Source organism: Centropristis striata, chromosome 8, assembly GCF_030273125.1.
Source record: "Centropristis striata isolate RG_2023a ecotype Rhode Island chromosome 8, C.striata_1.0, whole genome shotgun sequence".
Lineage (NCBI taxonomy): Eukaryota > Metazoa > Chordata > Actinopteri > Perciformes > Serranidae > Centropristis > Centropristis striata.
The window spans coordinates 1,454,590-1,480,552 of record NC_081524.1 but is presented as its reverse complement, the minus strand read 5'-3'; the positions used below and the strand labels follow the sequence as shown (position 1 = coordinate 1,480,552).

Sequence of the window (25,963 nt, the reverse complement as noted above, 5' to 3'; positions counted from 1 at the left end):
GGAGCAGCCATCCAGTTCTATGAGTCGTTCTCTATAATAATAATAATAATAATAATAATAATAATGATAATAATAATGATAATAATAATAATAATAATAATAATGATAATAATGATAATAATAATAATAATAATAATAATAATAATGATAATAATAATAATAATAATAATAATAATAATAATAACCCCTGCAGGTGTACGGAGCAGCCATCCAGTTCTACGAGTCGTTCTCTATAATAATAATAATAATAATGATAATAATAATAATAATAATACCTCCTGCAGGTGTACGGAGCAGCCATCCAGTTCTACGAGTCGTTCTCTATAATAATAATAATAATAATGATGATAATAATAATATTAATACCTCCTGCAGGTGTACGGAGCAGCCATCCAGTTCTACGAGTCGTTCTCTATTATTATAATAATGATAATAATAATAATAATAATAATGATAATAATAATAATGATAATAATGATAATAATAATAATAATAATAATAATGATAATAATAATAATAATAATAATAATAATAATGATAATAATAATAATGATAATAATGATAATAATAATAATAATAATAATGATAATAATGATAATAATAATAATAATAATAATAATAATGATAATAATAATAATAATGATAATAATAATGATAATAATAATAATAATAATACCTCCTGCAGGTGTACGGAGCAGCCATCCAGTTCTACAAGTCGTTCTTTATAATAATAATAATAATAATAATAATAATAATAATAATAATAATAATAATGATAATAATAATAATAATAATAATAATGATAATAATAATAATAATAATAATAATACCTGCTGCAGGTGTACGGAGCAGCCATCCAGTTCTACGAGTCGTTCTCTATTATTATAATAATGATAATAATAATAATAATAATAATAATAATAATAATGATAACTCCTGCAGGTGTACGGAGCAGCCATCCAGTTCTACGAGTCGTTCTCGCGGGAGCTGCTGTCGGAGCGGCAGAGCGTGCGTCTGGGCCTGCTCAGCGTGGTCGACCGGCGGCCGATTACCAGCCGCAGCCTGCAGGTGAAGAAGAGCATCTGTGTTCTGTCCCACTGGCCCTTCTTCACCGTCTTCCAGAAGTTCCTCACCTTCGTCTACAGATACTCCATCTCTGGGCCCCACGTCCTGCCGCTGGAGAAGTACGAGCTCATTAATATTAATATTATTATCCTCCACATTAAAGCAGATCTGATTCATTTAGCACATCAACTCCATCCAGTCAAATGTTCTGATTTAATTCATGAATATTTTTGCTTCTTTGAGTCTCCAGATTATTAAGAGATTAACACTTTTAGATATTTTTCTCAAGATATTTTTTTTGTGGTGTCATTATGGGACTTTTTCTTAATTTTCGTTACATTATTGTTGATATCGTTAATTTTCAATAAATAAAATATTAAATAAAAAATCAAATAAATAAAAATAATCCATTATTTTTGAAAAAGGGAATACTCATTTATTCCTTTATTTTTATTCCCATTTAATCCTCATTGATAATAAAATAATAAGTTAAGTAAATATTTTTATTAATATTTTCTGATGATATACATTTTTAGATATTTAAAAAAAAATTGTTTTTACATAGTTTTTTTTTATCATGATAAGACTTTTTTCTTGATTATCCCTTTATTATTATTATTATTATTATTATTATTAGCATATTTAATTTGCAGAAGTTGTGAGTGAAATAGTTTTTTAAAAAATGTTCTATGTAGTTTTAAATCATTATATATTTTTTTACCAGTTTTGCTTTTTTATTTGTTAATTTACAATTTGGATTTTTTTTTTTATTACAGCACAAACACATAAAGTTAGAAATATTTATTCCTTCTTAGTGTTTAGTTTATTAATAATAATGAGTAGTATTGTTTGATTATTCTTTTTGTGAGTTTCTTTTCATCTTATTTTGTGCAGCTTTGCAGCTTTTTGTGAATTTTCCACTTTATTTTGGTGATCAAATATTAATCACGTCATTGATTCTCTGCAGACACATCTCCAGCTTCATGCACAACGTCCCGTTCCCCTCGCCACAGAGACCCCGCATCCTGGTCCAGGTACACACACACACACACACACACACACACACACACACACACACACACACACACACACACACACACACACACTCTGACATGTCCACAACAAGAAGTAATCCATGCTGAGTTGACAGAAACTTTATTTAAATCACAGGTTCTATAAAACATCAGAGGAAGCTTCAGTCTGACGTTGGTAACCGTTGGTAACCGTTGGTAACCGTCGGTAACCATCGGTAACCGTTTGTAACCGTCCATCACTGATCAATGATCCGTTCTCATTGATTTAATAACATTTCTGACATAATTCTTCCAATTAAAGAATAATTCTCTGATGATCGGTCGGCTGCTGAATTAAAGAATAAATCTGTAAATCTCTCTGTGTGATAATAGTAAAAATGATAAAAGCCAATAAACTGCTGAGTCTTGAACTTCCTGATGATCTTCACTTCCTGTTTCTCAGCTTTATTTCTCTATAAAGCGTTTTATATTTGTGTCGAGGTTCACCATGAACTCTCTGACTCCCTCAGAGCTGCTGATTATTACACACAAGATGTAAAATGTTGTGGATATACTTATTAGAAACTAGAACTACTTTTCAAATTAACAGTTTTTAGCATTTTTGATGCTTTTTGGCCTCACAGCTCAAGCTTTTCCATCTGGGTACATCACATCAGACATCTAAAGAAAAGTGTCAGTTAAAGGGAGAGTTTTAATATTTTTCTCAGTGAGGTTGTTTGATGTTTGGAGCAGCAGAAACAAAATGTTTGACACGTTTATGTGAACGTCCACCAGTTTTTGTTTCTATCCACAATCTATTCATCCGTCTCGACTTCTTCTCCTTTATCTCAAGTTAAAAACACTCAGGTTGTTTTTGTGTTCTATAATTGTAGCGTAGAAAGAATCAAACTGTCAGTAGATCTTGGAGATTTCTCTTTTAATTACCTGACTGGTGGTTTTGTTTAATTTATTTCAAACCTGATTGTTGAATTAATATTCACCTTCCAGGAACAGAGTTATGTTTGTGTATTAACTGTGGTTTTATCTTTCAGCTCTCTCCGTACGACAACCTGCTGCTCTGCCAGCCGGTCTCCTCCCCACTACCCCTCAGGTAGGAATACTGCAGGAATACTGCAGGAATATCACAGGAATATCACAGTAATATCACAGGAATACTGCAGTAATATCACAGTAATATCACAGAAATATCACAGTAATATCGCAGGAATATCGCAGGAATATCACAGTAATACCACAGTAATACTGCAGGAATATCACAGGAATATCACAGGAATACCACAGTAATACTGCAGGAATATCACAGTAATACCACAGTAATATCACAGTAATATCACAGGAATATCACAGGAATACTGCAGGAATATCACAGTAATATCACAGGAATACTGCAGGAATATCACAGTAATATTACAGTAATACTGCAGGAATATCACAGTAATACCACAGTAATATCACAGGAATACTGCAGGAATATCACAGTAATATTACAGTAATACTGCAGTAATATCACAGTACTACTGCAGTAATATCACAGTAAAATTGCTGTAATATATACACTTTAATTCTCAGTATAATAAATATTTTATTTACTTTTTGTTGTTTTTTGATAATAAAGTAATATGTTCTATTTAATTTCTATATTTTTATTTTTTATATTTTAATTATATTAAGTATGATATAATTGTTACATTGTTATTCATTTATTTATTTATATTAATTAGTATTTTTTAATTTGCAACAAGAACATTTATTTTCAGAGGAGATACTTTTTTGTTGTTATACATAGTTTTATATTATATCAATATTTAGTGTTGCATAGCACACTTTCTTGAATAACCCATTTTTGTATTTTTTTATTGATTTATTTAGAATTTGGGTATTTATTTATTTATTTTTGGCATACATATCTGACAGAGTATTTAATCACATTGCTACAAAAATCCAACATGAACATTAAATCAAAGTGTCTCACACATTTAGAGACGTGACAGAATAATAATTATCTGTTTATATTGACACGTATCTCCACATCGTGTCCAGTGGAAGGTTCTAATAAATGATCTTATCTTCCAGCGGGGCGAGCTTCCTGAAGCTGCTGCAGAACCTCGGGCCGGAGAACGCCTGCACGCTGCTGCTGGCGGCGCTCACCGAACACAAGCTGCTGCTGCACTCGCTGAGACCCGACACGCTGACCTCCGTCAGCGAGGCACTCGTCTCCGTAAGACACCATTATCAATCAATCAATCAATCAATCAATATCCTTTATTTAACCAGGTAAAATTCATTGAGATTAAAATCTCTTTTTCAAGAATAACCTGGCCAAGAAGGCAGCACCATGATAAAATAAGAACAATCAACCACAATTCTCATAAACACCACATTCAACATCAGTTAAAGTACATACAAGATCAGGGACGAGACTATATGAAGATTGAAATGAGTTAAAAATGAAATAAATGAACTGGTGACAGATGAATGAATAAACCCGGTCGTTATCAGAAAATAGTTTTACAAACAATTGCATTGACCAAGAGAACTTGGTCAATTTGCAGGAATCTGCAAAGTATCTAACACTGTCTTACGTAAAAAGTACAATATTTTTCCCTCTAATGTTTCAGAGTTTAAAGTGTAAATAGTCGTTCAGAGTATCTGAAAGTTAACCTTGAGTCCTTCAGCTCTGTGGATGTTTAATAAGACGTTTATAATAAATGTGTCCCTGTAGATGAGCTTCCCGCTGCGCTGGCTGTGTCCCTACATCCCGCTGTGTCCGCTGCAGATGGCCGACGTGCTGCTGGCGCCGATGCCGTTCATCGTCGGCGTTCACTCCAGCTACTTCGACCTGTACGACCCGCCCACCGACGTGGTGTGTGTCGACCTGGACACCAACACCATCTTCCAGTGAGTCCACCGGCCACACTGTCCATAAAATAAATGTGAATCTTTGAGCCTCCTGGGGTCCCTAAACACTCTGAGAGCTGCATAAATCAGGTCCCCACAAGTCACGGTAGAAATCATACAGGTTTTCTTGGAAGATAGCGAGCAAAAATGACATGTGGAGTTCCGCAGGGCTCCATTCTGGGTCCTCTAATTCATTGGTACCAACCACAATAATGTTCCAGGAGAAATGCAGTAAATGTGTTATTGTGTCCTCTTGTGTTTGAATCTTTGTGTCTCCTGGGGTCCCTAAACAGTCTGTGAGCTGCATAAATCAGGTCTGAGTGTAAAGCTGAGACTCTTGACCTCTGACCTCAGGATATCTGAATATAAATGTGTTCTATTTGTACCCACAAGTCTCCTCTTTAAAGACATGCCTACTTGTGCAAATCAAATGTAGTTTGCGGTAGAAATCATACAGGTTTTCTCATGAAGATAGCGAGAAAAAAATGACATGTGGAGTTCCGCAGGGCTCCATCCTGGGTCCTCTGATTCATTGGTACCAACCACAATAATGTTCCATGAGAAAGGCAGTAAATGGGTTATTGTTTGTTTGTTTGTTTAACAGGGACAGTGCATGGCTCTCAGCCATACCAGAATTAGCTACTAGCTAAATTTAATCTGTAGTCCCTGGGTAGGAACAAATAACATCAATCCAACTCAAACAAACAAGCCTTTCAAACAGCAACAACGTTTCACACTCTTAAAACACAATACAACACAAGAGTATAGTCACAGTATTAACACACAACACAAAACAATGTTAAAATACAACACTAAAGAGATTGCAAAATAGTGAGCTAAATCAAATGTAGTCTGCGGTAGAAATCATACAGGTTTTCTCATGAAGATAGAGAGAAAAAATGACATGCGGAGTTCCGCAGGGCTCCATCCTGGGTCCTCTGATTCATTGGTACCAACCACAATAACGTTCCAGGAGAAAGGCAGTAAATGTGTTATTGTGTCCTCTTGGATAATCAGCCTCATGAAACAACCACCAACTAGAGACCTGGAGCATTCAGAGGATGGATAGCTGACACACTAGACTCACTAGAAGCAGCAACACAACACAAGTGCTCAACAGACAATCGCACAAAATACACCAATCTACTGAATGTCAAAAAGTTTCTGAAACCACATCACATTCTGGATTTCTCTCTGCTGGTGTTACTGAATGTGGGATTCTGGAGGAGTTTTTAAAACCTTTTTGTCTGTTATCCGTCAGGTCGGACGAGAAGAAGCCGTTGTCATGGCGATCGTTACCCAGGAAGCACGGCAAGACTCTGTTCAACACGCTGACAAGCCTGCACAAGACCCTGGAGAAGAGTGAGTCACAGGGTCGAGTCCCCTCTGAACGAACCATGACTGGTCAGAACGCCAAAAACACGTTCATTGTAGCAAGAAACTGTAAAAACAGGTGTCATTGTCGGAATTTAAACTTTACAACGGTCCTTGAATGGATCATCAGTTACGAATGTTTGACAAGTTATAAAAAGTGGCCGTTACTTGTGTTAAATGTTGATATTAGTGTCACAATCTCCCTCTCAGAGGCTGCTTACACAGAGCTGAGAGGAGAGGACAGGAGAGGCTGTTTACACAGAGCTGAGAGGAGAGGACAGGAGAGGCTGTTTACACAGAGCTGAGAGGAGAGGACAGGAGAGGCTGTTTACACAGAGCAGAGGGGAGAGGCTGTTTACACAGAGCAGAGGGGAGAGGACAGGAGAGGCTGGAAACATGGAAATACTTTAATATGAGGAGAAAACTGCTTTTAGTCATTTTATATATTTTTTTGGTTATTTTTTGTATCTTTTTTGGTCATTTTACATAGTTTTTGCTAGTTTTGTGTCTTTTTTTAACTCATTTTTATATTGTGATTTGGTCATTTTGTGGCTTTCTCTGGTAATTTGGAATCTTATTTTGGTCATTTTACATTGTTATTTGGTCATTTTTGTTCTTTTGGTTGCTTTTTTGGAAATTTTGTGTCTTTTTTTGTGATTTTTGGTCTTTATTTCTGGTCATTTTGTGTTTGTTTTTTGTTTTTTTACAACATTTGTGACACTTGTTGAAACACACGGATGCAGAGAGAAAAATATAAAAAGAGCAAAAAGCTCCATTAAAGGTCTTGTTGTGGTTCAAGTATTAATGATTAATAATTATTGGCTCTTCTTATCTTAAAAGACGTATTTCTTTTCATCAGACAGTGTTTGTTTGTTCTCCTCCCTGCAGTTTGTACTCCGGGCCAGGAGGAGGCCACGCTGGAGTTCCTGCTCACCGACTACGACCAGATCTACCGCAGCCAGAAGCAGCTGGAGCTGGAGATCCAGGAGGCCTTCCTCCGCTTCATGAGCTGCCTGCTGAGAGGATACAGGACCTTCCTGCTGCCCATCACACAGGCTCCTTCAGACACCACCACCGACTGCAGCTCCCTCTTCAACCTGCAGGGTCAGACTCTCTCACTCTACTGGGTTCTGTTTTTATGGATGTTTCCTCAAAATGAACTAACTCACAGAACAGTTTACAGACATAAGGCTGTTAAATGAACATGAAGTAGTTGGGTATTTGCAGTATACAAATATATAGTAAATTTGTGTCTTTTTTTTTAATAATTGTGTGTCTTTTTTTGGTAATTCTGGGTATTTTTTTGGTCATTTTGTGTATTTTTTTGTCATTTTGTGTCTTTTTTTAATAGTCATTTTGTGTCTTTTTTTAATAGTCATTTTGTGTCTTTTTTTAGTCATTTTGTGTCTTTTTTAGTCATTTTTTGTCTTTTTTAATCGTAATTTTGTCTCTTTTTTAGTAATTTTGTGTCTTTTTTTGCTCATTTTGTGTCTTTTTTTCATAGTAATTTTGTGTATTTTTTTAATAGTAATTTTGTGTCTTTTTTTGGTCATTTTGATACTGCCTCCAGCAAAAATCTGTTAAAAAGTTTAAAAAACTGTTCCGACAGTTTAAAAATAAGTTAAAAATGGTAAAATAAAACAATACAAACTATAAAAAGTAAATACAGTAATAATAAAACAACTGTAAAAAAAATAAATACTAAAAAACAAACTGTTAAAACATTTTTTTAAGAAAATAAAACACAGTACAAACAACGCTTAATAACACTGTTAAAAAAATGTTTTAAAAAAATGCAATAATAAAAAAATAGTTTTAAAAAACCCTAAAAACAAACAAACTGTTTAAAAAAGGTTTTGAAAAAAGATTAAACACTGTACAAACAACACTTAAAAAAAGATGTTTTTAAAAATTAAAATTTTTAAGAAAGAAAGGGGAAAATGCACAAAACAAACTGTTTAATAATGTTTTTTGAAAATGTAACAAAATACAGTAAAAAAAAAAAAAAGTCAAAAACATGTTTAAAAACATCTGTCAAAAATGTCAAAACAAAATAAAAAACAGAAATATCTATAAAATAAAAACTCCCTCATGAATCACACCCATTGATTTAAAGCTCTGCTGCATTAGACTCCATGTAGAAAACCATCGTTTTAACAGACAGACCTGACAAATCATCAACTCAGCATCATGTTGGAGTTATTTCATCTCCTTTAGATCTATTTATTCTCATTAAATCACAGATAAATCTCTTTATTCAGCTCCAGTTAATGATGGATCCTGTTCCTCCTGCAGGGTTCCTGAAGTCTCGGGACCGGACGCAGCAGAAGTTCTTCTCTCAGCTGACGAGGACTCAGATGTTCACTCAGTTCATCGAGGAGTGTTCCTTCGTCAGCGACAGACACGCCTGCCTCGAGTTCTTCGACGAGTGCGTCCAAAAGGTCAGAAGGAGGATTTCAGACGCAGCTGAGGACAGAAAATAACGTTGTTGTGGTTTACAGGGACGCGTCTCATGCAGATAAACAACAACCCTGAGGTTTTAATGATTCACGCGAGCTGCAGAGACCAAAATGTGTCTACTAATAATAAAAAAATTATTATAATAATAATAATTATTATTATTATTATTAATAATAAAAAAAACACGTAACAGCGTATTTATTTATTGTGATTTTTTATTTATTTATGAATTTATTTGTATTTATTTAAAATGTATTTATACGTTTTAAATTAAGTGTTGCCCACATTTATTTTTAATATTATTTTTGGTGTATTTAATGTCATATTGATTTATTTTAGCTGTATTTAATTTAATATTGGTTTATTTATCAAGTCATATATTCATTAATTTATTAATTATTAATTACTTATAATTATTTATTTATGTTTTGTATTTAATTCTTATTTAAAATGTAATAATTTATTTTTTCACACATTTTTAAAATTAATTTTAAATGTGTTTATTCATTTTTAAAGTTCCAAGATTAAATTTTAATGTGTAATACTAGTAATAAAATAATAATTTATTTTAGCATTTATTTGTATTTAATTAAAATATATTAATTCATTATATTTTATTTATTTTAAGTATTATTTTAGGTACATTTAATTGTAAATTAGTTTCTTAATGTATTATTTTCTACAAAGTGTGTGTCTGTTGTGTTCCTGCTGCAGTGTGTGATGTCACATGAGACAGACAGACGTATGAACGTGTTGCTGTTGTTGTTGTTGTTGTTTGTGTCAGGTGGACGTGGAGAAGCCGGAGGAGGTTCGTCTGATCGACCTGGACGAGACTCACAGCGGAGAACACACCGTCTTCATCATGCCGCCAGAAGAACCTCAAGAGGCCGACGGCTCAGAGAGCCCCGCCCTCTACAGGTACACACACACACACACACACACACACACACACAGCCCTCTACAGGTACACACACACACACACACACACACACACACACACACACAGCCCTCTACAGGTACACACACACACACACACACACACACACACACACACACCTCTACAGGTACACACACACACACGCACACACACACACAGCCCGCAGTAAACACGTTGCCCGTCCTTGTGTGTCTGTTTCTCATGTTTTTTACTGTGTGTGTGTGTGTGTGTGTCCAGTTATGAGACCTTCCCCATCCTGAAGCCGGAGCTCTTCGACCGGCCTCAGGACCAGCTCCGGGTCCCGGCCAAGGGCAGCGCCCCCAGTAGCCCCGCCCCCCGCCGCACAAAACAGGTACAACCACACACACACACACACACACACAGCGTTACACATATATTTATATTTATTTATTTTATATTTATATATATATTCAAATGCATCAGAAAGTATGTTTAACCCTCAGAACCCCCAACCTGCCGGAACTTTTAAAACTTAAGTTTTATTTATTTTTTAAATGGTCAAAATAGCCGAAAAAGACACAAATTAAAAAATAAAAATGTGGATGCATTTAAAGGAACCTGTAGAAAAATCATCAGATCCTCATCTCCACCCTTCACCACCTGGAGTATCTGGCTCTGCCCTGTCTCTACTCTAGTCCTATCTTGGGGGGGTTCTTGTCAGAACCCAGTCCACTCACCACCGGGGTCCCTCAAGGCTCTGTCCTTGGTCCGCTCCTTTTCTCTGTATACATAAACTGATGAACACTGATGGACGCAGCATCAGGAGCCATTTGGGGTTCAGTATCTTGTTCAAGGATACCTCGACATGTAGGCTGACATGGTCGGGGATCGAACCACGACCTTCCGATCACTGGAAAACCGCTCTACCAACTGAGCCACAGCCGCCCCAACTGGAGGAGAGTCTTTCATACTAGACGAGAGTCTAGTAGAAAGGTGTGACACCTAGAAGGTGTGATGTTGATATATCATCCGTTCTTGAGAATGGGACAAATCATGACCTACCGCAGAAACTTAAATGACCGCTCACCAACAGACTAATTCCATTTATTGAGGGATGAACATTGTTTTTAGAGGATCTTTGGGGTTCAGTATCAAGTCCAAGGATACTTCGACATGTAGGCTGCCATGGATCGTATCGGGAATCGAACCACCAACCTTCTGATCAATGGGCGACCTCTCTACCAACTGAACCACAGCCGCCCCAGACTCACCCAGAATGCAGCTGCTGGGTTGGTCTTCAACCAGCACCTCCTCCATCCTTCCACTGGTTACCAGTGGCTGATTCGCTTCAAGACTTTAGCTCTGGTCTACTCCGCTGCTAATGCTAGGCTGCTAATGCTAGGCTGCTAATGCTAGCAGTCCCAGTTGTTCTTAAAGTTCTGTTCTGACTTGGTTCCTGTGGTCTGAGGCTAAAACCATCGGGTTGAATCACTTATTGTAAGTCGCTTTCGACAAAAGCGTCAGCTAGATAATGTAAAAAAAAAAGTGAATTCTAAACATCCAGTAATAACAATAATAATAATAATAATGAGATGAAAGTGAATTCTGTCTCTGAGCTCTGAGAGGTTTACATGGTGACCCAGTTTACCAGACTGAAGAACAGCAGGAAGCTTGTTAACAGTGTTTCTATGTATCATTTCATTTTAATGAGTCATTATCAATATTTCACAGCTCATCCAGTATTCAGGAGACAGACTGTGAGACTGTTGGAGGGTTCAGGTCCAACACCACAAACACACGAGTTATTTATAGATCGAACCATGTTTGACCAGAACATTTAATCCATCAGTGGAAAGTTCATGTTCAGATCTCGTAAACAGATGTTGATATTAACGAAGCTGCCATAATAAAAATAAATAGATAAATGAATGAACGAACCAAACGTATTGGTAAAAATGATGTGGGCATTCATAAAACGTGACACCATTAATATTTCTCCTTTATTGATCTTTGTATTCATTTGCCAATTTATTTATTTTTTCACTTATTTTTCCCATTTATTTATTGATTAGTGTATTTATTTTAGTATTATTTTTGGTACATGTAATGCCACATTGATTTGTCAAGTCATGTATTTAATGATTAATTAATTATTATTGTTTTATATTTAATTGTTATTTAAAATGTATTCATTAATTCTTCCAAATATTTTTTTAATTAATTAATTTCAAAATAATTTATTCATTTTAAAATTATATTTCGCCAAGATTTAATTTTAATATTTAATAATAATAATAATAATAATAATAATAATCATAATTTATTTTAGTATTTATTTCTATTTAATTAAAATGCAAGGCTACATTTATTTTTAGTATTATTGTTGGTTCATTTATTTATTGAGATTTTGTATTTTTATTTATGCATTTATTTGTAGTTATTTAAAATGTTTTGATGGATTTTTAGATAAAGTGTTGCCTACATTTATTTTTAGCATTATTGTTGGTGTATTAAATGCCACATTGATTGATTTTATCAAGTCATATATTTATAAGTGTATATGCAGTGTGTGATGTCATGTGTGATGTCATGTGTTTTGACCCGGCAGGAGATCAAGCTGGCCCAGAAGCGAGCCCAGAAGTACTCCGCGGTGCCGGACATGTGGTCCAAGTGTCTGCTGGGTCACTGCTACGGCCTCTGGTTCATCTACCTGCCCACCTTCGTCCGGGCCGAGACCGCCAAGGTCCGCGCCCTGCACACGGCCTACGACGTCCTCAAACACATGGAGAACCGCAAGGTGTTCCTGCCCGACGAGGTGAGGCCCGTTCTCCGGCTGGAACCGTGGTTCTAGTACCCAGAACTCGGATTGGTTGGGTCCAGGAGACAAAAACCAGAGCCGGAAACGGAGAAGATGAGTTATTCTTCTAGAGTTAATAAGCTAAAGTGTGTGTGTGTGTGTGTGTGTGTGTGTGTGTGTGTGTGTGTGTGTGTGTGTCCAGGTGTGCTACAGGATCCTGATGCAGCTCTGTGGTCAGTACGGTCAGCCAGTCCTCGCCGTCAGAGTTCTGCTGGAGATGAAGAAAGCTGGAATCACTCCGAACACCATCACATACGGATACTACAACAAGGTACACACACACACACACACACACACACACACACACACACAGCCGGATACTACAACAAGGTACACACACACACACACACACATACAGATACTACAACAAGGTACACACAAACACACACACACACACACACACACACACACACGGATACTACAACAAGGTGCACACACACACACACACTCACTCACACACACACACACACAGTCGGATACTACAACAAGGTGTACACACACACACACACACACACACATACACACACAGCCGGATACTACAACAAGGTACACACACACACACACACACACAGCTGGATACTACAACAAGGTACACACACACACACACACAGCCGGATACTACAACAAGGTACACACACACACACACACACAGAATAAAGAGATTCTGACAGAAATGTCACTATTTTAAGCTTTGTTTTGGTCACTTTTTATAACGTAAACTTTCGTGAACAATGATCTGTTCAAGGACCGTCAGAAAGTTCAAACTCTAGCCCTTTTCGTAGTGCGGTCCTACAAATGTCCCGCTATATTGCCGGAAAGATCTGTGCCGGCTTTTCACCTTAGGCTGTTCATAGTGATCCCACTAAGGCAAAGTGATATTTGTACCCTTTCATAGTGCAGTCTGGTGTTGCAGAACGAAGTGGAAGATAGTGGGAGGAGACGGTTGTCAGAACAGCAGCAGCGGTGCTAACAGTTAGCTCTTTAACAGTACAGTGTGTATGTGCTGCAGCAGGAGGTGTTCACTTAGCGATCTCCGTTTGTTTACAATCAGCGGCGGACACTGTGCACAGTTAGCAATGCCAGTTAATTCACGTTCAGCATTCGTTCATAGTGGAGGAAAGGCGTTACAGAGATGTAAATGTTCCGGCATGAAACGGACCTATGGAAGGGGCTTCTGACTTTTGGCGTTTTTCGTTTTTTTAAAGAAAGTTTACTTTTGAGGTTTGTTTGAGCTCAGAGGGTTAAAGTACATTTTACAAGCCCAATTAAAGATCAACAACAAAAACATGAAGACTTTGTCCCAATTCTCCAGAATATAAACACACTGAACACTTTATTACAGTTTTAGTTTGAACGATGTGTGTGATCAGGTGTCCTCTGTCCTCTTATCTGTCCTCAGGCCGTGCTGGAGAGCAAGTGGCCGTCCACCAATCAGGGCGGACGTCTCCGCTGGGCCAAGCTCAGGAACGTCCTATTGGCCGTGGCTCAGTTCAGGCAGCCAATCAAACGCCGGCAGAAGAGTGGCTCGGTGGGGTCGCGGGGAGGTCAGGAGACATTCTGGAGACATCTCTCGTCTCTGTTCTTTATCTTTAGTCACCAAATATTAAAGAACAGCATCTTATTTTATTCTTTTCTGTCTTAAAGAAGCGATGATGGACGCCGACCAGAGGCTCCGCCCCCACTCCTCTCTGATTCGTCAGTCCAGTTGGAGCGGCCTATCAGAGAGCTCGAGCCACGAGTCTCTGACCGGCTCGCTGGTGAAGAGCAGCAGCCTGAGCAGCATGAAGACGCCCAGCGACAGTAACTAGTCTTCTTTTGGTTATAAACATGTTTTTAGTGGGCTTTCAGCAGTTTGAAACCAGCGTAGTGAGGACATTAAAGGGCAAATATACAAGAAAAAAGTGGCAGATATGTGAGATTAAAAGTGGAAAATCTAGGAGACAAAAGTTGCAGATTTATGAATTTAAAAGTGGCAAATCTACGATAAAACAGTCACAGATTTATGAGATTAAAATTGACAAATATGTGAGAAAAAAGTCGAAGATTTATGAGATTAATAGTGGCAAATCTATGAGAAAAAAGTCACAGATTTGTGAGGTTAAAACTTGAGAATCAGCGAGAAAAAAGTAGTAGATTTATGAGATTTAAAGTGGCAAATCTACGATAAAAAAGTTGCAGATTTATGAGGAAAAAAAGTGGCAAATATAAAAGACAAAAAGTAGATTTATGAGATGTATTTGCCACTTTTTTTCTCATAAATCTGTGACTTTTCTTCTTGTAGATTTGCCACTTTTAACCTTTTGTAGGGATCAACTGAAGCAAATGTACTGAACTGCTGCAAGTCTTACAACAGATATAAAGAATAAACTGTCTGCAGTACACCGGTCCAGTGTGTAGTTGTGACTCGTCTCTCTCTCGCCCCTCAGAGGTGAAGCTCTGTAACAAGACGATCCTCCGTAACGCCGGGACCAACGGCTGCAGCGACGCCGTCTCCCGTAAACCCCCGATGGGCCGCAGAGACACGTCCACCCCGCCGCCGGCGCCCCCCGGTGGCGTGGTGGTGCGGCGCAGTCAGGTCTGCCTCTCCACCTTCTACAAGGAGTGCGCCGAGTCGGCCGACTCCGAGCCGGACTGCAGCTGCCAGCCGGCCGAGAGGGACGGCAGGTCGGTCCATATTATTATTCCATCAATAGATCCTTACTCATTTATTTTTGGGTCTGATGTCAGTTTCAGAGATTTTTCCTCACTAATATTTAAAATATGTGCTGATGTGGGATTCTCCATCAAGACATGCTGTCATCAGTCAGTTTCTCCTGTCAGGATTCCTTCAGGGTTCATCATTTATGAGCAGAATTATCCTCAGAAAAACAGACCTGCTGAATAAAACCAGTGAAAACTCTGAATAAAACAGCTTCATGTAAAAAATCTGTGTTTTTCTGTTGCTGTTCTGATGTTTGGTGCACACAGGACGTCCTGGAGCTGCTGCTAATGTCTGCTGAGCTTGTTTCTTTAATTACTTCAGATCCAGACATCAGACGATAGTTAAAACTAGAGAATTTCTAAAGAAATTTTGAGTGTGCTTGACTCTGCCCCGTGACTCTCACCCATAAATTGACACTTTTTGTCCAAACCGTAGCTCCTATTATTGATCCGACTTCACTTTGAGCATCCTCAGTTCTTCACTTTGAGCATCCTCAGTTCTTCCTGAACGTCTACATCTGTGTTTTGTGAAGAAAAATGAAGAAATTGTTTTTTGAGAGCGATCAGAAGAAACTGGTAGCTCTGCTTTCCTCCAGAAATGTTCCCTCCTTTTCCCCATGGAGGTCTATGGGGCTGTGGGTGGTGTTGGTGGTTCATCTGTGGTCCTACGCCCAAACTAGAACTGACAGCTTTACCACACCAATGTGAGGGAGAACACACATTTTACTACGTTTATATCTATAAATTATTTCTGTAGAGTGGTATCTGCACTCTAGCGATGATGTCATCCACTCTATCATCTCCATAGGGTAATATTGGGGGGGATTTTTTGGCGTGTTTTTAATGAATAATTTGAAAACTTTTTGCTGAAACCCTTACAAAAGTCACAGCACACTTGTCATGGCCGAGCTGGTCGATTTGATACCTTTTTAGTGTTTGTGAGACCAAAACTCTGGGAGGAGTAGTTGACCGAAAAAAAAACGAGAATAATAGGAAGAAGCCTGGTGGAGAGTAGATAGTGGCTCTTACAAGCAAACTCAATAAAAGGGTTAAACCCTCCTGTTACCAGGCAGAAGGTCCTCTGACTCTGTCTGGTTTCCGTCTCCCTCTGCAGACCGGCTGGGACTCGAGACTCGGCCAGCAGGAATAAAGGCGTCGACGAGAACTACAACAACGTGTCGTCGCCGAGCCGAGGAGGTCTGGCAGGGAAGCTGCAGCAGCTCCTCACGCCGACCAGACACCGCGTCAACGTCCGCCGGGCCGCCAGCGTGGACGACCGGCGGCCAGGAGGAGGAGGAGGCGTGGGACGAAGGGTTTCTGATCAGAGGCAGTCCAGGAAGGCTCAGGTGGCTGAAACGCTGCTGAAGGCCAAAGACAGGCTGGTCAACGCCACCTCAGAGGTCAGAGCTCTAACCGGATTTATAATTCTGTTCCCGTTTGACTTTGAATCTATTCTCAAATAAATATTCAAAGGGCTGTAAACCGCAATTTTTTCATTAATTTTTACGGGCTCCTCTTCAAAATGTATTGTAAGATGATCCCTCTGCAGTGATTGGTTGATTTTCTCTGTGATTTCCCGTCTGTCTCGTCTCTCTCAGAGCTCGCTGTCTGTAGGAAGTGACTTGGACTTGACGGACATGCCGAGTCCCGCCTACCCACTGCGGCGCTCCTGGGACGCCAACCAGGACGGGACGGGGCTCGAGGTAAACGTTGCTCCTTCTGCACTTAAATAAACACATACAGGATATGAAACAGCTGGAAAAATCCTCGTCATAAATGTATTATATATATATATGTGTATATATATCATAGTTTTATTAGATTATAAGGTTTTTAGATGCTTAAAATGTTTTCATTATTATTTATTTATTATTAAAGGTTTTAGGCCTCTAATTAATTTATGATTAAATAATAAATATTTTTAGGTTATAACCTATAAAAAAGTCATTGTCACAAGTTAAATATTTATTATTTAAAAAAATTAGTTTTGAGTTTATAAAAAGTTTTTATTTATTGTAAGATGTTAAGGTCTATGATTAATTTATAATAAAAAAAATAAAATTAGTCTTTTATTAGTTTATGTGTTGTGAAAGGTTTTAGGTCTTTAATTTATTAATTAATTATTTTTTTCCTCTCTGTGACCCCACCCCTCTCCTATCTGACTCCGCCCCTTCCTAAATTGACCCCGCCCCCTCAATGTGGCCCCACCCCTCATGTCTGTGGCCCCGCCTCCGCTCTGTGGCCCCGCCTCCTCTGCCTGCAGGTGCTGATGTCCAGCTGCTCTCTGTGTCGCAGCTGTAACTCTCTGGTTTACGACGAGGAGATCATGGCCGGCTGGACGTCCGACGACTCCAACCTGAACTCGTCATGTCCGTTCTGCAGCGCGTCCTTCGTTCCGTTCCTCAACGCCGAGATCTGCGACCTCGGACCCGTCGGCAGGTACGAGACTCCCGCCGCGGTACCGGAGCGGTCGTTACTCCGTGGTCGCTTTATTCTGAGTCTTCCTCTCTGTCCTCCTCTCTCAGCGCCGAGCGCTCCAACTGGAACGTGGAGGACGAGGTGGAGAGCGCAGTGAGGCCCCCCGGTGGTCCGGAGGCGTCGCTGCGACACTGTAACGGTCTGAGTGATGACTCCAGCTCCGAGACCAGCAGCTACTCCGAGACCAGCAGGACCACCTCGGTAACACACACAATCTTTGTCACTTACCTGATCTGGTAACATTTCAAACAGGACATTGTTGTATTGTGTTATGCTTTCTATTTTGTGTATTTATATTGTTCAATCCCTCCTGTCCCGCTCCTGTCAGGGCTCGTCGGCGGGCCCCGCCCCCCAGGTGACGGTGGCCTACCTGAGCCCTCTGGTCCTGAGGAAGGAGCTGGAAAGTCTGCTGGAGAACGAGGGCGAGGCGGTGCTGGCCCAGCTCCAGTTCCTGGACAACCACTCCATCATCTTCTGGAACCTGGTGTGGTACTTCCAGCGCCTCGGCCTGCCCAGCAACCTGCTGCAGCTGGTCCGGGCCTCGCCGCTGGTCAGCCAGCTCACACAGGTACGACCAGAGGGTAGGACTACGGGGTAGGACCAGGGGGTACCACCAGAGGGTACATCCGGAGGGTAGGACCAGGGGGTACAACCACATGGTAGGACCAGAGGGTACGATCAGGGGGTACGACCACAGGGTAGGACCAGAGGGTACGACCACAGGGTAGGACCAGAGGGTACGACCAGAGGGTACAACCACAGGGTAGGACCAGAGGGTACGACCACAGGGTACAACCAGAGGGTAGGACCAGAGGGTACGACCACAGGGTACGACCACAGGGTACGACCAGAGGGTACAACCACAGGGTAGGACCAGAGGGTACGACCACAGGGTACGACCACAGGGTACGACCAGAGGGTACAACCACAGGGTAGGACCAGAGGGTACGACCACAGGGTACGACCAGAGGGTACAACCACAGGGTACGACCAGAGGGTACGACCACAGGGTATGACACGGTGTCATCAGGGTCAGAAAGGTGTCAGAAGAGAATATTCGTTGTGCTTATCAAACTTTTTTTTTTGTTTTCCAGTCGGAGAACTCTGCGGTGAGGGTTAGACTCCTCTGGGACACACTGACCCCCGACATGGACCAGTGGCCGCCCCTCTACGTCCTCTGGAGGATCCACAGTATGACACAAACAAAAACACACACAGAGCAGAATAACAGAGAGAAACTGTTTGTCCCATGTTTAACTTCCTGTCCCGTCTCTTTTCCTCCTCCAGGCGGCGTCCCGATGAGGAGCTACAGCTGGCGGAGACATAACCACCCGTTCACGCTGGCCTTCCTGGAGGAGGTGCTGCGCTGGGTCGGCATGAACGAGGTGCACAAAGCCGTCACCCTCTTCCTGGACACGCTCGCCAAACAGCCGGGCTCGGCCTGGACGCAGAGGTCAGGATCCACGTTCACACACACAAATATTTACACTGCAAACACCGTAAATATATAACAATGTGAGCGTGTGTTACTGCCTATTAGAGGCTAATTCTGCAATGCAAAATATATGTGGTTTTTTTAACTATTATAAATATAATGTTTTATGTATCTCTTTTTTCTCGATTTTTTTCTAACTTTTTGGTTAGTTTTTGTTATTATTTTTCTTTTTTTCTTTTTTTATCATTTTTTGGTTAGTTTGTTTTGTTTTTTTCCAATAATTTTAGGTTAGTTTTTAATCAATTTTTTTTTTTGAAATGTCATTTTTAATCATTTTTTATTAGTTTTTTAAAAATCTTTTTTTTTTAGTTTCTTTTTCTAATCATTTTTTTTGTTAGTTTTTTAAAAATCATTTTTTAGATATTTTACTGACGAAAGACAAAAATAAATAAATAAATAAAATAAAAATAATAATTATTATTTTTTATTTCCTCATCTTTATTTTTTTCTCCGACCTGACCTAATAGAAACACGACTAACTGTAGACAGGGAAAGAAATCTCTGCAGAATAAACATGAGATCCTAACGTTGTTTATCGTGTGTGTGTGTGTGTGTGTGTGTGTGTGTGTGTGTGTGTGTGTGTGTTGACAGGAGTCTGTACAGAGAGTTCCTCTTCCTCACGCTGGCAGCGATGGGCAAAGACCACGTCGGTGAGTCTGACGTCTTTCTGCTCATCTCCAGTTTCCAGGAAATGTCTTCTGATAATTTCATCAGTCAGGGTTAAATAAAAATCTTATGATTCACTGCAGTAATCATCTTATAAAGAGTGCAGATGGTTTATTTCTGACTGAATGAAACCTGTAGAGTTTGTGTAATAACGTGCCGTCAGCAGGTTTTGACATTATGCTGACGATGTGACGCTCTGCGCTGCAAAGTTTCTGCCTTTATTACCTTATTTAACATGTTTTTTTTTCCTTTGCAATGGGATTAAAGGGAGTTTGAAAATGTCTGAACTTCAGGGAGAAAATGACAAAATTAAGTTCATGAGGGATTCATTGATGGACGCTTCAGAAACAGCTTTTTGTTTTCTGATGAAGATGTGTTTGTTTGTGTAGAAGCCTTGTAGAACCTGATAATGTAATAACCCCGATAATGTAATAAAAATCTCCACTTGAGTCCATTGAAAATGTAATAAAACATGATAATGTAATAAAGTCTCGATAATGTAATAAAGTGCATTTCCCAATAATGTAATACACTTTTTTACCAATAATGTAATAAAGTATAACATTAATGGAGGTTATTACATTATCAGGTTAGCCTTAATTTCTCAAGTCCTGATAATGTAATAATTCCCCAATATTGTAATAATTTAACAGCAGACCACCCATTACTTGGGTTCGAGTGGTGATACTGTGTAGAGAGCTCTAGCGCCACCAACAGGTCAAAGTTGAATCTTTATTAACTTTTGACCCGTTCATCCGTTTTTCACCAACAAGGTATCCATGACAACACAAATGCATTCAACAGCTTCTTGAAATCTAAAGGTGCTTGGTGTTGTACTTTATTACATTATTGGTAAAAAAAAGTGTATTACATTATTGTGAAATGCACTTTATTACATTATCGGGAAGTTATTACATGATCAGGTTCTAGATGCCTGTTTACACCAACTGGAGAAAAAAACATAAGTTGTAATAATGAGAAACAGCACAAACAACATAAACAAACGATAGAACAGCCTCTCTTGTTCTTTTTTTGGAGTAAAATGATGTTGTTGCAAATGTTTTTGTCGTCTTTACGTGTTCCTCTCTTCTCTCCCTGCAGCTGCGTTCGATAAGAAGTACAAGGCGGCGTACTCTCGGCTCAGCGGCACTCTGGGCCGAGAGGAGCTGCGTAAGAAGCGAGCGCAGCCTCCGAGCCCCAAAGCCGTCGACTGCCGGCGCTGCTTCCACCCGCCGCTCGAGTGCTGATGACCCGGGAGGACGGCGTCCCCGAAGCCCGCCGCAGCGTCCGTCCGTCCCCGAGGGAGCGTAGAGACGGCGCCGCCAGCCTCCGCTGCCTCCACCTGCTCGTATCCTTCACCTCTCTGCTGCCCCCTGGTGGATGATCCCGCCCTCTGTAGCCACGCCCGCCTCGTCGATGTCAACCCAGCGGCTCTTTGTCCTCATTTAAGATCCTGAAAGTTGATCCGGCTGCAGCAGACGGAGCCGATCTGGAGCAGAAACAAACTGAGTCGAGATCCGAGAGCGTCGGTCTGCAGCGCGAGAAAACTGTTGGAAGCTCGGGGTCGGTGCATGTCGAGGGATCAGCTGTGTCGGTGTGAACTCTTTGTTTTCCCTGTTTTTTTGTTTTTTTTTAAATGCACAGAATGGGAGCAGAGGGAATCTTCTGCAGGACTGAAAGAGGGAGAGTTTAGTTGTATGATGAGTAACTGTGAGCGTGGAGAACAAGGAAGACAGCTGGGATTTAATTCGAAAAAAAAGGTCAAAGTCGAGTATCCAGGAAACACGAAACGAAACTTCAAGAAGGAAGCTTCACATCCATTCGTCTCATTGGTTTGTAAACAAAAGTTCATCATGAGGGAATCTTCTGCAGGACTGAAAGAGGGAAAGTTTGAGTTGTATGATGAGTTACTGGGAGCGTGGAGACCAAGGACGACAATTGGGATTTTTTGCAAAAAAGAAAGGTCAAACAAGGATCCAAATTGCAGAGCAGAACATCCAGGAAACACTCCAGACACTAAACAAACCTCAAGACTTCAAACTTCACAAAACTTCAAATCCATCCATCTATCTCTTTGGTTTGTCAACAAGAGTTGATCATGAGGAAATCTTCTGCAGGACTGGAAGTGGGAACGTGGAGACTAAGGACGACAGATGGGATTTTATTTGAACAAGGATCCAAAAGGCAGAGCAGAGCCTCCAGGAAACACTCCAGACACCAAAATAAGCCTCAAGAAGACATCAAACTCCAGGACACTGCAGATCAATCCGTCTCCTTGGTTTGTCAACAAAAGTTCATCATGAGGGAATCTTGGAAAGATAGAGTTGTATTATGTCAGAGTTAATGTGAGTGTGGAGACCAAGGACGACAGTTGGGATTTAATTCGCTAAAAAAAGTCAAACAAGGATCCAGGAAACACTCCAGACACGAAACGAAACTTCAAGAAGACTTCAAACTCCAAGAAACTTCCCACCCATCCATCTCTTTGGTTTATAGACAAAAGTTCATCATGAGGGAATCTTCTGCAGGACTGAAAGAGGAATAGATTGAGTTGTACATCAAGGACGACAGTTGGGATTTTTTGCAAAAAAAAAAAAGGTCAAAGAAGGATCCAAAATCCAGAGCAGAGCCTCCAGGAAACACTCCAGACACCCAGATACACTTCAAGAAGACTTCAAACTCCTGGACACTTCCCATCCATCTATCCGTCTCTTTGGTTTGTAAACAAAAGTTGATCATGAGGAAATCTTCTGATCGTCTCTGTGAAGAACAAGAGCTGAACATGTTGGACCTCTCCCAACGTTCCTTCTGTGGTTTCTGAGAAGAAATAAAGTCTGAAGTTTTCCATCGTTCAACACAAGAAGATTCTTTCACACTCCTTAAATCTCCAGATCTTCTGTTTTTTCCACCTTCCATTTCTGTCTCAGCTCTGAATAACTTTCACCGACGTCTTTGCTTCTTTTCGATGGGAGGAAGTTGTTGATTTGACTAATTTTTTGTTACAGAATGACGAGAAGATCAGTTTCTGTTTGAAGGCTGGAGGCGTCATAACTTCTGATTAATGTAACAACTCATCATCATGACAGAAAATCTCCTTTTAAACATGTTTAAATTTAAACTTACGACGATTTAAAAGCATCACATTATTACATCTACTGCTCATTATCATGCCCTCTGTCTAAACTGTGTAGAATCAGTGTTATAAAAAGTGCAGATGGTTTATTTCTGACTGAATGAAACCTGGAGAGTTTGTGTAATAATGTGCTGTCAGCAGGTTTTGACATTATGCAGACGATGTGACGCTCTCCGCTGCAAAGTTTCTGCCTTTATTACCTTTTTTTTTACATGTTTTTTTGTTCCTTTCAATGGGATTAAAGGGAGTTTGAGAAAATGTCTGAACTTCAGGGAGAAAATTACAAAATTAAGTTTATGAGGGATTCAAAAACATAAGTTGTAATAATGAGAAATGGCACAAATAATAACAATAACATAAACAAAGGATAGAACAGCCTCCTGTTTTTTGTTTTTTTTTTGAGTAAAATTGCTGTTTTAGTCAGTGAAGTCTGGTGACTTTTAAGAGATCACAGATAAAAGCTTCAGTTCAGCAGGTGAAGAGAAGAAAATATTATAAATATAACACAAACTTTAACTGATATTGATTTGTTTAGGTGTCTAAAATACCATAAAATAATATAAGGGTTAAAAATAAAGGTTTTGCTCTCATTTAGGTCTCTTAAAGCCACCAGACTCCTTTGACAAAAACAGTAATTTTAGCTGACATAACACAGACATGTTTTCTTTTAATAAATCACCAATATTACATAATTTATCACAACCACAAACTGTAAAAACAGAAATAATCATCAGATCTTTATATTTCTGAAGATTCCTGAAAGAAACTTTTGTGACCAACACTTCAATCAGGAAAAATAACCAAATCTGAGCTTAAAATCATGATATAACAATAATGATTTATTTAATCAAAATGTGTCTGACCAGCAACTTTTTTTGTTCTGAGAGATAAAATTACTGTTTTTGTCAGGTAAAGAGGTAAAATATTATAACTACAACACACACCTGAACTAATACTGATTTTTTTTAGGTGTCTAAAATCCCATAAAAGTGTATAAAAATAAATATTTAGATCTCTTTAAAGCCACCAGACTCCTTTGACAAAAACAGTAATTTTAGCTGACATAACACAGACATGTTTTCTTTTAATAAATCACCAATATTACATAATTTATTATAACCACAAACTGCAAAAAAACTGAAATAATCATCAGATGTTTACATTTGTGACGCTCCAAACCAACAAAATCTCCACTTAAAAATAATTATATTTAATCAAAAGTTTTGCAAAAAGTAAAAATATTCAACGAGATAAAAAAACTTAAACAGTTAAAATAATCATCAGAAGCTGAGAAAAAGCCATATGGATCGATGATAATTCAGTTTTTGCATTATTTAATTTAATAAAGTTTGCCAGACAGACAGATTTGGACAGATTTGCTGGTTTAATTAAAATATTTTAGTTTCCTGCTGCGTACTGGAGCCGCGGAGCAAAAAACACACAATCTGAATCTACAAATATTGACTGAAGCTGAAAGAAAATGTAAAAATGGAAGTCTACGGTTGATAAAAAGGGAGTTTTTAAAAAATGTGACGGTTTGTGTCTGCTGGATGTTTTTGTCCCACACTGTACAGTTTAACAGTTTAATGCACCGGACTGCAGTTCTTTCAGTTAAATTTAAAGGAATCTGACTTGACTTTGGTGTGTCGCAGGTTGTTTTTATTTGTCGGATGATTTGAGGAGGAGACGACGTATTTAAACTAGGTAACTGTGTTTGCTGTTGTAATTTATATTTGGCTGTGATTTCAGTTGTAAATGTTTGTTTTTTTAAGAAAAACTTCAAAAATAAAAGACGGGATGAGCCCGAAACGTGTCTTTTTGTGCAGCTTTTTGTTTATTTATAATTAATCAGTTAATTGATGATTTCATATATAATTATTATAATTAACACACTCCACTAAATGATCCTTCATTTCATCATCAGGCTGATTTCACTCTGTGACGTCAAGTTACTGAGAGTTAGTGTTGGTGCAGCTCAAACCGGAAGTCACACAGGTCTGCCTTCAGAATAAGAGCATGGTAAACTAACTGAAATTACATTTTGTGATAGATTTTATTAGTGCTATTGAGACTTTTTATTTTTTACAGCAGCCAAGTCATAAAAATACCAAAATAAACAACATCTGAAATAATTTAACAGACACACAAATAGTGGAATTATCAGCTAGAAAGTGAAATAAAACAAGTAGAAATCTAATATTTCCTGTAGATTGCATTGTTTTGGTGTGTATAAATAATTAGTTTATGAGGAGAAAAATTAGTAAAAGTTGTAAAAGAAAGAAAATAAGGTGATGAAGTTTTCAATAAAAAAATCCCGCTATACATTTTAATTTAATTCAATTTAGTTTAATGTAACTTAATCTAATTTAATTTATCTTAATCTAATCCAATTTAATTTAATTTAATCTACTTTAATTTAACTTAATTTAATTTAATATAATTTAATTAAGTAAAAGTTCTAATACAGGAATTATTTAATGACTTTTTGAATATGCATTCATGGTTATTTTCCGCCTTATTATGATTTATTTCATAGATTCTCCAACTTATGATTTATTTAACTCCAAGTTTTATTGATATTGTGCATAATTATGATACACATCTATATATTACAGCCACAGATAATTAATTAGCTGACTTTAGATATACATTTAAAAAAAACTGAATTTATTGTAAATATTTTAGTTTTTTTTAAAACATACAATGTATCAGAAATTGTCCTAATATTTAATGTTTATCTTAACTGTATTTTTTTTTTAAATATATAGTTATTATTTAGCAATCTACTATAAATTAATTAAAATTTTTCCCCCAGTAATTTTCATTTTAAAAATTTCTTTAGGTATAAAAATGTCAGCAACAAATAGGGCTCAAATTAAAATGGTTGATAATATAGAACTATAAT

At 38.4% G+C, this 25,963-nt stretch overlaps 1 protein-coding gene across 1 annotated transcript in view; it reads left to right on the top strand.

Annotated features, from left to right (window-relative positions):
• LOC131975708 (DENN domain-containing protein 4B-like) overlaps positions 1 to 24,871 on the top strand; it is a 47,014-nt gene extending 22,143 nt beyond the window's left edge. Inside the window, exons 6-29 of the mRNA XM_059338450.1 lie at positions 943 to 1,184; positions 2,033 to 2,099; positions 3,131 to 3,189; positions 4,173 to 4,317; positions 4,822 to 4,997; positions 6,259 to 6,359; positions 7,260 to 7,475; positions 8,667 to 8,812; positions 9,616 to 9,749; positions 10,006 to 10,120; positions 12,338 to 12,544; positions 12,729 to 12,857; positions 13,986 to 14,130; positions 14,231 to 14,386; positions 15,013 to 15,250; positions 16,401 to 16,686; positions 16,885 to 16,989; positions 17,550 to 17,725; positions 17,812 to 17,965; positions 18,093 to 18,332; positions 18,859 to 18,955; positions 19,052 to 19,217; positions 19,851 to 19,909; positions 21,027 to 24,871. Of these exons, the coding sequence (XP_059194433.1) occupies positions 943 to 1,184; positions 2,033 to 2,099; positions 3,131 to 3,189; positions 4,173 to 4,317; positions 4,822 to 4,997; positions 6,259 to 6,359; positions 7,260 to 7,475; positions 8,667 to 8,812; positions 9,616 to 9,749; positions 10,006 to 10,120; positions 12,338 to 12,544; positions 12,729 to 12,857; positions 13,986 to 14,130; positions 14,231 to 14,386; positions 15,013 to 15,250; positions 16,401 to 16,686; positions 16,885 to 16,989; positions 17,550 to 17,725; positions 17,812 to 17,965; positions 18,093 to 18,332; positions 18,859 to 18,955; positions 19,052 to 19,217; positions 19,851 to 19,909; positions 21,027 to 21,172 (3,705 nt within the window). The 3' untranslated portion in view covers positions 21,173 to 24,871. The remainder of the gene's footprint in view (positions 1 to 942; positions 1,185 to 2,032; positions 2,100 to 3,130; positions 3,190 to 4,172; positions 4,318 to 4,821; positions 4,998 to 6,258; positions 6,360 to 7,259; positions 7,476 to 8,666; positions 8,813 to 9,615; positions 9,750 to 10,005; positions 10,121 to 12,337; positions 12,545 to 12,728; positions 12,858 to 13,985; positions 14,131 to 14,230; positions 14,387 to 15,012; positions 15,251 to 16,400; positions 16,687 to 16,884; positions 16,990 to 17,549; positions 17,726 to 17,811; positions 17,966 to 18,092; positions 18,333 to 18,858; positions 18,956 to 19,051; positions 19,218 to 19,850; positions 19,910 to 21,026) is intronic.
• Positions 24,872 to 25,963: the final 1,092 nt, after the last annotated feature.